The sequence below is a fragment of the Magnolia sinica genome, chromosome 12 (assembly GCF_029962835.1).
Source record: "Magnolia sinica isolate HGM2019 chromosome 12, MsV1, whole genome shotgun sequence".
NCBI lineage: Eukaryota > Viridiplantae > Streptophyta > Magnoliopsida > Magnoliales > Magnoliaceae > Magnolia > Magnolia sinica.
In genome coordinates, this window is record NC_080584.1 from 27903057 (window position 1) to 27914715 (window position 11659).

At 42.2% G+C, this 11659-nt stretch overlaps 1 protein-coding gene across 10 annotated transcripts in view; it reads left to right on the forward strand.

Annotated features, from left to right (window-relative positions):
* Nucleotides 1-4441, forward strand: part of LOC131221158 (uncharacterized) — a 32671-nt gene extending 28230 nt beyond the window's left edge. For 9 of the 10 annotated variants that reach the window (XM_058216311.1, XM_058216310.1, XM_058216309.1 and 6 more), the window contains 2 exons: nucleotides 3385-3462; nucleotides 3577-4441. In XM_058216311.1, coding sequence (XP_058072294.1) covers nucleotides 3385-3462; nucleotides 3577-4203 — 705 coding nt within the window. In that variant the 3' untranslated portion in view covers nucleotides 4204-4441. The remainder of the gene's footprint in view (nucleotides 1-3384; nucleotides 3463-3576) is intronic. The other variant, XM_058216318.1, reaches the window with a different exon arrangement.
* The last annotated feature ends 7218 nt before the right edge of the window (nucleotides 4442-11659 follow it).

Below are 11659 nucleotides of genomic sequence, written 5' to 3' on the forward strand. Positions count from 1 at the left end.
CCTTCCATCTACGGCAAGGGGTGATATAGACTGCTTTGCTGAATCTCAGTGATTTAAAACGTGTCACAACAGTTAAGGAAGGAATCCAACTTATAGTCACCATAACGTCGGACGATGCTTCCGATGTAGGACAAAGTTTTGCCTTCACTGTGTGCACAGTAGCCTGCCAATCATTGGTAGCTCGCCCAAGCCCTTAGGCCCCGCCCACATCAGTGTCCGCCCACACGTGCCTGCCCACGTGTGCAACAGTGATGGAGCATCACAATATCCCCCACCGAGGGCAGAGCCGAGTCTAAGTACAATAGGTTGGCTTCCTTACCTTCTCTATTGCATAATAAACTAGACTTCCCTATAGGGTCCAATATATACACAAGGTGAGCTCCAAGGTGTGGGTAATTCTACAAGGCATGGTGTAAGGCACCATCTCAATGGGGGGCCCAACGGTTTAGGTAGCCCAATTGGTATCACTAACATCAAGGTGGGCCCAACGGTTTGGGATAGCCTAATAAGAGAAGATGGAAATGGGCTTGATAATGGGCTCTAGAGAGGTTTGCAATGTGGAAAATTAACCACCATTGCACCTAGAGTACGACCCGCCATAGAATCTAACTTACAATGGGGAAAGGGCCTCATAAAATCACAATGGGCCTCATACAATCACAACGGGCCTCATACAATCACAATGGGCCACATACAACCTCAATGGGCCTCATACCATCACAATGGGACATATAATCTCAATGGGCCTCATACAATCATAATGGGCCTAATATGGTCATAATGGGCCTTACACAAGGGGTCTCATACATCACAATGGGCCTCATATACATCACATTGGGCCTCAACAAGGGCTTTCTATGCATCGCATTGGGCCTCACTCATGGGCCTCATATAGATCACATTGGGCCTCATACTTGGGCCTCAAATACATCATAATGGGCCTCACTCATGGGCCTCAAATAAATCACAATGGGCCTCATACTTGGGCCTCAAATACATTACAATGGGCCATGTCCCATGGGCCTCAAGGTGGCCTACACATACCGCTGGTGGGCCTCACATGCAACAGGTAGGCCCTATATACAGCAGGTGGGCCCTACACCTTCTAAATGGGCGCACCAGATGAACAACATGGATGTACAACATGTATATCAAGGTGAGCCGCACATCCAGCGGACTGGACGGCGTGGATAAAACATATACATCAAGATGGGCTACACGTCTAAAAAGGGACGGTTTGGATATAAAACAAATACATCAACGGTGGGCCCGTCAGGCGAACGGTGTAGATAAAACATTTACCTCATGTGGGTCCCACTGTCCACGTGTGGACGGTGCTGGACAAATATATACATCACGGTGGATCCCACCGTCCTTGTTGGATGGTGTTGATGAAACAGATACAGCATGGTGGGTCCCACGGATGCACGGTGTTGATATAACACGTACCACATGATCAGATACATTGAACATGCTGACGTTAATACAACAGCTAAATGGTGGGTGGGGCCAACATCCAGATGGACAGTATGATGAACACATACATAGAGGTGGGTCCCACCATCCCATCTGTCTAGACGGTGTGGATTACCACATAAATCATGGCAGGCCCCATAGAACTCGGTGACATCACTACAATAGCTATATAGCTGATGTGAGATACATCAGCTAATCTGTTGCCATAGCAGGTGGGTCCCACGTGGGCCCATCATATAATATCATATATATTATATTAGTTATTTATTATTTTTTTTTGAAAAGCTCCAGCGTCCAGCATCCAGGTACGCTGGACGGATGGCCTGGATGTAAGGCACATCCATCATGGTAGGCCCTACACCCCACACGTGCAATACGTGTAGGGCGGGTCCCACCGTCCCAGATAATTGGGCGGTGTGGATTTCACACGCTGGTGGGCTCCACCGTCTAGGAAAAATGGACAGTATGGATATAATACATACATTGATGTGGAGTCCAGTCCTCGCCCAAGGACTGGACAATATGGATTAAACACTTACATCACAGCCGGTCCTGCCCTGGACGAGTTGGATGTCCCTGTCCATAAGGTGGGCCATGTAAATGGGTCCACGGACGGACGGGTGGATACAACATATACATCATGAAGGGATCCACCATCCAAAGCCTGGACGGTGTGGGTATACATCACATAAATTAAGGTGGGTCCACACGTGTGGGGCCCACCAGCTTTGGATTTAAGCTGATATATATGTTCTCTTCATCTGGGCCTGTCCAGACGAATAGGTAGCAAGACCGTCCACTGGACAGTCCAGTAAGGTGGGCCCATCACATGGACGGCGTAGATAAAATTCATGCATCATGGTGGGCCGCAAAATAGGGAAGAGAGAGAGAGAGAGAGAGAGAGAGAGAGAGAGAGAGAGAGAGAGAGACGAGCGGTGATGGAGGGAGCTCCGCCACTATGAGCTCCCTTCTATGCTACATTGCATACATCAAGATGGGTCCCAAATCATATGGGCCTTAACTAAAAAAAATAAGATTTAAAGCTATGAACACCAACCGATTTTGCTCCTTCTTGGCTCCTTAGAATGCTAAGCTCTTAAGCTCTCTCTTTGATGGAGGTTGATGAAGTATGGATAGCTAGGGTGGGAGATTGGGTGGTAGGGAGTGGGCCACACTTGGCTCTCTTTAGGAAGAGCTTGGCATTGGAACTGCGGCGATGGTGTGGTCGCTAGGGTACAAGTCTCGGGTTGAATCGACTTAGGTTGACAGGATGCGACTCAGAGTCCCACGCAAATGCCGATTACAGATCGCGGGGTGCCGGAATTCGACAGGGAGAATCGCGGGAGTCTAAGCAATAGTACGGTCTAGAATACGGGCCTTACACTTTTGTAATATACATCCGTGACTTCTTTATTTTTGTAGTTTAATTGTTAAATTCTTTTCTATTTATAAACTCATTGAAATTTCTGCAAATTGGCAAAGAAAAAGTTAAAGATAATAGATTGCTGGAGTTGTTATGTGTTGGAATAACTTAAATATGGGTTTTTGTATAGCAGTAAGGGATACTTAGAGCCCCTTTCATGAAAGGAAAATGTGACTTTCATTTAAATGCCTACTCTCCACCATAATTTCAACTTCGAAAGATGTCACCAATAGTTACCATGATTCACAATCCAATGATCACCAACAATCACTAAAACCCACAAGCCCACCCCCCCCCCCCCCCCCCCTCTTTTGTTCTATTTATTTATTTATTTTTGAAAGAAAACTCAACAGAATTGAAAGAAAGTCCAATTATAATTCTTTGAAAGTAGAAATTTAGGCTAAAATTTTGACATCTCATGTGTTGAAAACTTTTTTTAGTCCATGTTTACAATTGGTGAACAAATTGAAATTAATGATACACAGGAAACTGATTGTCTACTTCCTCAAGCATGTTCCAACGATACACGTCTGGAAGGGACCCCCGGAAATCATACGCCAGAGGTAGATGATACACCATACATGAGTACATCTAATATTTGTTTGCTTAATTTCTAACTCGACATCTTTACGTAGAAGAATCTGAAACATAATTCTACTTTTTTGTGTAATGAACAGAGAACTAATTCTGGAAATGGGACACAGCCAGTGCGTGGGCCCAACCCACAATCATTACCAGAGATTGATACTAGACAAACACAATCAGATAATGTGGCCCAAAGAGAAACGCCAGCGAGGGCATCTTCACCACAAACAGAGAATGTGAATGTGAATATGACAGAATTAAGCCTTTCCTGGGTTGTGATTGGATTCTCTGCTGGTGCGATCATTGCCTTCATGGGTCTTCTTGGAAACAATAACCAAATTTCCAACCACATGGCTTTCTATGAAGCCGGTATGTGGTTACTTTATACCTCATTGCTCTCGGGTATAATTATGCTCATGAATTCCATCTTCTGCAAGTTTCCCTGTACTTTTTCCTACGGTTTCATGTCTCTTGCAGTCGTATCAGGAACTTATGCTATAAGCTTTGGAATATACCTTCTACTTCCGAAGAGCAAATTCAGGCTGCTTATCCTTACTATTCTTCCGGGGGCACTGTTCTTGGTGGCTGCGATTTTCTATTTCAAGGATCGAATTATTACGACTGCACGGTCGTTTTGGTTCAAGCAACATGAGAATTATGGAAGTATTTCAGCCAATGAGACTGAGATGGCAGAGATCCGACAGAACATTGATGCTTAGATCCCCACACCCACCTGAATTTTAAACCATTGAATTCAATATACATTGATCCCTATGTCAAACAAGTTTCTGCTCCTTTTTCTATTTACTTTAAATTGTGTTAGATGCATTGGATTCTTTAGATACTTTTCCTCTATCAAAACAGTTTCTTCTCCTATTCATATTTCTTACCCTAGCTTACTAACAGTTTTGTATTTATTTATTTATTTATTTTTTATACAATTTCTTTGAATTTTTTCAATCTGATTTTGCGATGGCAAATATTGTGCATTTTCTTTTGTTGTTTGGGAACTGTTAATCATAGTTCAAAAACTCAAAAAAAAACTGAATTGACTCAATTTCCAACTGGGTCAATTTAACTGGATGACCTGGACAAGTCTCCACTTGAATCGATTTGATATTTAATGATTATATTATATAAATTTATAATATTTATGAATATCTTAGATACTTGTGATACAGATAAATATTAAAATAATAGAAGCACACATAGCGCTTGGCATAGTAGCTAAGAGACTGAGGCCCCATTTGTTAAATCTGAAGTCTAAAGCCTGAATCTGAAATCTGAAGCCCAAATATGAAATCTGAAGGCTGATTCTAAAATTTGAAGTCAAAAAACTTGTTTGGTAATTATGGCAGAAGTCTGAAAATTAAGTACCCAATTTAAAACAACGTATTTGTTAACAAACATATGAAATGTCTGAAATGCGTTAATTTGACACATTTGCCCTTATATCACGTTTGGAAATGTTTTACCTTATAAAAAAATTATTTTTTTATTAAATGAAAATAAAATTATTCTATTTAATTCAAATAAACTAAAGCAATTAAGAGAAAAATAAAATATTGTTATTCATAAAAAAATAAAATTAAAATATCGTTATTCATAAAAAATAGATAAATTCCTTATTTGCCCCACGAATATTTCAAATCAGGATGTTCAATCTTCATGTTTTAGGCCCACTTGGTTATTGGATCCACCTCAGTTTTGGTCCCATATCCTAAAATAAACTCATAAAATTGATGGGCGGGATGGATTTCTCACAAACTTGAAGGTGGGCCCACTTACGTTTCCAGCGCAGGGAATTCTGCAAAGAGGCTTTAACGATTAATTCGGCATATAGACGAACACGGATTACCTAATGAAAGCCTTTCGCATAAAGTTCCAGCGCAAGGATTTTAGGTGGGGCCCACTGTGATGTTTGTGAGAAATCCAACACGTCCATCCATTTTTCGAGTTGATTTTAGGACATTCAACAAAAATGAGGAGTAACCAAAACTCAAGTAGGCCATACAAGATGAAATAGTGGGGAAAGGAATGTCCACTCTTGAAACCTTCCTAGACTCCACCTTAATGTTTATATTCCATCCAAATTATTTATAGGGTCATTTCGACTGAGGTGAAGTGAAAACACCGTGAACTTAAACCGATACAAAACTTTTGTGGCCATATAAATGTTTTAATGGTAGTAAAAAAATTCCCACTATTTCCTATCGTGTGGCCCATTTAAGTTTTGGATACATCTTATTTTTGGTCGCATGTCCTGAAATGAGTGGACTCGAGGCGGATTAGATAATTATAGGTCAAGTAGCGAGACTCGCTACCGAAGTGACATTACTAAGTTCTGTGGGACCCACCATGATGTATGTGTTGTATCCACACCGTCCATCCATTTGGAGATATCATTTTAGGGAACTACACAAAGAATGAGTCAGATCAAAATTTGGAGTGGACCCCACCACAGAAAACAACGGGAAGAGTGACACCCACCATTGAAACCTTCCTAAGGTCTACTATGATGTTTATCTTAGATCCAATGTGTTCATAAGTTAAGACAGACATGGAAGAAGGTAAAACACAAATTTCAGCTTGATCAAAAACTTTTGTGGCCCTTAGAAATTTTTAATGGCGGACAACACTCTCTCAACTGTTTTCTGTTGTGGGGTCCACTCGAGCTTTGAATCTAACTCGTTATTTGCTTCATACACTAAATTTATATCACCAAATGGATGGACGTTGTGGATACAACATATACATCATGGTGGGTCCCACATAACTTGGTGACGTCACTCGGACAGAAGCGGATTGGCTGGTGTACCACATACCAGCTATGTAGCTGATGCATTGACGTCAGCAAGTTTGGTGGGTCACATCATGAAGTATATATTATATCCAAACCGTTCATCTATTTTTTGAGCTCGTCCTAATGTTTGAGACAAAAAATAGGGCAGATCTAAAGATCAAGTGTACCACATTGCAAAAAGCAGTGGGGGATTGAACGTCTACCATTGAAATCCTTTTTGGGGTCACAGAAGTTTCGGATCAATATGAAATTTGTTTTCCTCTTCATCCAGGTATTTGTGACCTTATGAACAGATTGGATGGAAAATAAATATTATGGTGGGCCCTATAAAATTTTAAATGGTGAAAATCATTGTCCCCACTGCTATTTTTGGTGCTATCCATTTGAGCTTCGGATATGATTCATTTTTTGGTTAATGCTGTAAAATTATCTCAAAAAAATGGATGAACGGTGTGGATATAATAAATACATCATTGTGGGCCCATGTAACTTTGATCTCCTTTGAACCGTTCGCACAACTCGAAGCTCGACGAGCGTAGGTGCTCGTCTTCCCTCGACAAGTATCTACCCTGCCACCAACCTCGTGGCTGGTGGTCGGTGCTATGTGGCCCTATCATCATGATGTATGTGTTTCATTAGTTTCATTCATCCATTTTTACTGATCATTTTAAGGCTTCACAAAAAAAAAATAAAAAATGAGAGGGATATAAATCTCAGGTGGACCACACCACAGGAAAACAATGGTGATTGGATATCCACCATTAAAATTCTCCTGAAGCCCACGGTACTGTTTATTTGACATCCAATCTTTGATTAGGTCATATAGGCCGAAGGAAGGGGAAAAAAAAGATCATCTTTATCCAAAACTTTTATGGCCACCAAAAGGTTTTTAATGGACTTGAGTTTTATTCAATTTCCATTGGTTTTTATGGTGTGGCTCACTTGAGTTTTACATATACCTTGTTTTTGGGCACATACGCAAGAATGATCTGAAATAGTTGATGGACGGTGTGGATCAAACACATAAATCATGGTGGGGCATAAATAAGTTTGACATGTTAAAAGTTAGTTTTCTATTGGGCAAACAATTTAAAAGAGAGAAAATATCCGTAGTAAGGGTATTTTTGGAAGCAAAAATTTCTTTTAATAGAAAATTTTATGGAGTGCATTCAGCATTCACTGGCTTAATTCAGCGTTCACCGTTAAACTAGACTCCTATCACCGAAAGAATTCGGTGAAATATCACGGAAAATCAGTTAGCGCTTTCCAATTTTAGTGTTAACAAACAACTGTTAATACGGAGCATTTTCACAATTCCATGTCAAGTGTTAATTTTATGCATTAACAAATAGGCCCTTAGTCCTTGATATACTATGAAGTCAACCTCATTGAAACTTTTCATGAGGTCGAGCTGTGTGGGCCCCAGCATGATGTGTGTAGAACATCTACTCCATCAGTCAGATGCACCATTCCATGTTGGGCCACGGGCTTAAAAATCAAGTGAATTCATCACTTAGGTGGGCCACAATACATATAAGAATTGAGAGGGGTTATGTCATGCCCTAAACTCGAAAACCGGGTTCACAAAATTTTCGATCGCCGAATCTAGCGCCAACAGCCTCCGTAGTACCCCATTCTCGGCTCCCGGCATCTATACACCAGGTTCCGATCCTGGGATCCTAGAAGAAGGATTTCAAGCATGATTTTGATTCAGTATAAGCATAACCATAAGCATTACCCACGAACAATAACCACAAGAACACCATCACAAAATCCACAATGATAAAAAACTTTGAGTACAATGCGTATAAAGGAAAATACAAGATAATGCAAATAACAAAAATTTCAAAAGCTCGACTGCACACTCCAACTGCGACAAGGCTACGGTTGCGTCCTGGCGTCACCTGCACGCATCAATCGTGCATAAGCTTATAGAAAGCTTAGAGGGTGGTGTAAGAGTGTGCGCAATATAAGTGTGCTCAGGATGCAAGGTCAGAGTAATGCGAAATTATGGTGATGAGTACATAAATACAATCAGTCGTACCAAGGCTATGCGGTACAAGATATGAATGCTATCGGCCATAACACGACTATGCGATGCGAGATGCAACTCAAGCATGCCAATCCTCATCATATATCAATATAGTTCTCATTTTGGATAATCACCGGAGTTCAGTACACTCCAAATAGCACTGCCGCTCTCCTAGCTGCACAGTCCAAGTGAGTGTAAGAAACCTCACTATCGGCTTGGCTAATAGTCTGCCAATACCTATCCAGCACATCGATAGCGGATCCATTCATGAGCTAGTCAAACTCAGCCTAGTATTACCCCCTACTCTTGGGCGAGTAAGGCCACACCCCTTTCCAACCGACCATGACACAATGGGAGACGCGGCATCCTGGTATTCGGCCCTCGTGCGCTTATATATCCACTCGGTCTCGACGTTGGAGTCACCCTCTGGTACCATCGGGTTTAGAAATTTTCACCCAGGGATATCTATGGCGCCCTGATGCTAAAAACAGTATTTTCGGTATCCAATCCAACCACCCACAATGTGTCTATGGAGGCTATGGCCCTGATGTCGCTAGGGCATACAATAATAACAATTACACAAATGTCAGTGCATGAATCACCCTACCAGACATGCAACAATCATGCACGTACCACGCGCTTATGTAGGGCAACTCCGCCTATCAGGGAGCCCATAAACAATCCGCCTATAGGCATATGCTATGATTAGTCACTCCTCATATCAGGCATACATATGATGCATATGATTATGAATCATTGATCTATATTAAATATGTTATATGGTGATGGGCTCTGTTCATAACGAAGATGGGCTTAGACGGCCTACACACTACAAGTATAGGCCTATCAATGGGCCTTAGGGAGAGTGACAATGCAGACATTTAACCAACATTATCCTTACAATGTGGACGTCAAACCATCATTGCTCCCAAAGCATAGCCCGCTATAAAGGTCAACACATAAACCATGATGGAATCACGTTATAATGGGCCTCATGTACATCCCATTGGGCCTCGACCCATGGGCCTCCATTACATCAGATGGGCCTCATGTACATAGGTCTTGTATATATTAAGATGGGCCCCAACGAATGGCCACAACTACATCAAGATGGGCCTAATCACATGGGCCTTATATTAGTCAAGTGGGCCACACCAGTGGGCCTTGAATATGTCACAATGGACCCTCATATGGTAAGTGGGCCACATCACATGGGCCACACGTATATCAAATGGACCACACCCAAATATAAGTGGTGATAATAATTTCCACAATTAAAATTCCCAAGGCTGGCCATAACATTTATTTCCCATCCAATCTGATCATGAGGTCCCAAAGGATGTTAATGGTAGCCGTTCAATCTTCACCGCATGGTGTGGTCCACTTGATAAATAAATCTGTCTTAATTTTGTCTCAAGCCTTAAAATTATTATTATTATTATTATTATTATTATTATTATTATTATTTATTTTCTTTTTAAATGGTTGGACGGTTTGGATGAAACTCATGCATCATGGTGGGTCCCATATGGATGGACAACATGGGTAAAGCACAAACCTCATGATGGGGGCCACACTAATGGAAGGTGCGGTACACATACATCAGTGGGTCCCACGTGGGGCCCACCATAATGTTTATTTTCCACCCATTCTGTTGACAGGGTCACATAGACATGGGGTCCACTGTAATGTTTATTTACACCCAACCAGTTGATGAGGTTACTTAGACCCTGACCCACCATAACATTTATTTGCACCCAACCTGTTGTTAAGGTCACTCAGACTTGGGGCCCACCGTAATGTTTATTTTGCCATCCAAACTGTTGATAAGGTCACGTGAACCTGAATGAATAGGAAAAACAAATTTCATATTTGATCTGAAACTGTTGCAACCCAAAAAGGGTTCAATGGTAGGCATCAATCACCTCTATTTCCTATAACATGGGCCACCTCAGTCCCTGTAGTGGCTGATTTTTGGGAGGGGGCCACTGTTAGAAGGGACCCAACAAATGTACGGTGTTGATCGTCAACACACATCAGGGTGGGGACCATGGCTGGGGCCGTGGGTCCCTGCCAGGCCGTCTGTCCGTCAGGCACCGGCGCTGCCTGCGTGTGTTCTGCAGCAGCAGTGTCAACGCTGCCTTATTAGTATTATATTAATATGTATATGCATGGTGGGCCATGTGCATGTGGGACCCACCATGGTACTTGTGTTATTCCACACCGTCCAGCGTCTCTGGACACTGGACGTGCAGCCGTGGGCGTGGTGTGGCTAACAGTAAAGTGTGAACTGATGTTGGGGTGTACTAAGCTTGGGGTGGGCCACTCATGTAGGCCCCACTTTGATGTACAAATCAAATCTGATTCTCGAGCAGGCCATACCTTAGGAAACAATATTATTACCGTCCAAAACCTGCCTTGATGTTTTACTCGCCAAATATAATGGATATTGGACCCTGTTTGATGGTATCGAGCAGGGGAATACAATGGGCAAGGAAGATTTCCTTGATGTGGGCCCCACCTGTAAAAAACCACATGAAAACTGATTTTAAAAAAAAGAAGGCAGCGCTGATGCTGTTGCTGCAGAATGCACGCAGGCAGCACCTGTGCCTGACGGACGGACGGCCTGACAGGGACCCACGGCCTCTGCAATGGTCCCCACCCTGATGTGTGTTGACGATCAACACCGTACATTTGTTGGGTCCCTTCTAACAGTGGCCCCCTCCCAAAAATCAGCCGCTATAGGGACTAAGGTGGCCCACATTACAGGAAATAGAGGTGATTGACGCCTACCATTGAACCCTTTTTGGGTTGCAGTAATTTCAGATCAAATATAAAATTTATTTTTCCTATTCATTCAGGTCCACGTGACCTTATCAACAGTTTGGATTGCAAAATAAACATTACAGTGGGTCCCAGGTCTGAGTGACCTTAACAACAGGTTGAGTGCAAATAAACGTTATGGTGGGTCAGGGTCTAAGTGACCTCATCAACTGGTTGGGTGCAAATAAACATTATAGTGGGCCCCATGTCTTTGTGACCCTGTCAACAGATTGGGTGGAAAATAAACATTATGGTGGGCCCCATGTGGGACCCACTGATGTATGTGTACCACACCTTCCATCAGTGTGGCTCCCATCATGAGGTATGTGCTTTACCTATGCTGTCCATCCATATGGGACCCACCATGATGCATGAGTTTCATCCAAACCATCCAACCATTTAAAAAGAAAATAAATAATAATAATAATAATAATAATTTCAAGGCTTGAGACAAAATTAAGACAGATTTATTTATCAAGTGGACCACACCGAGCGGTGAGGATTGAATGGCTACCAT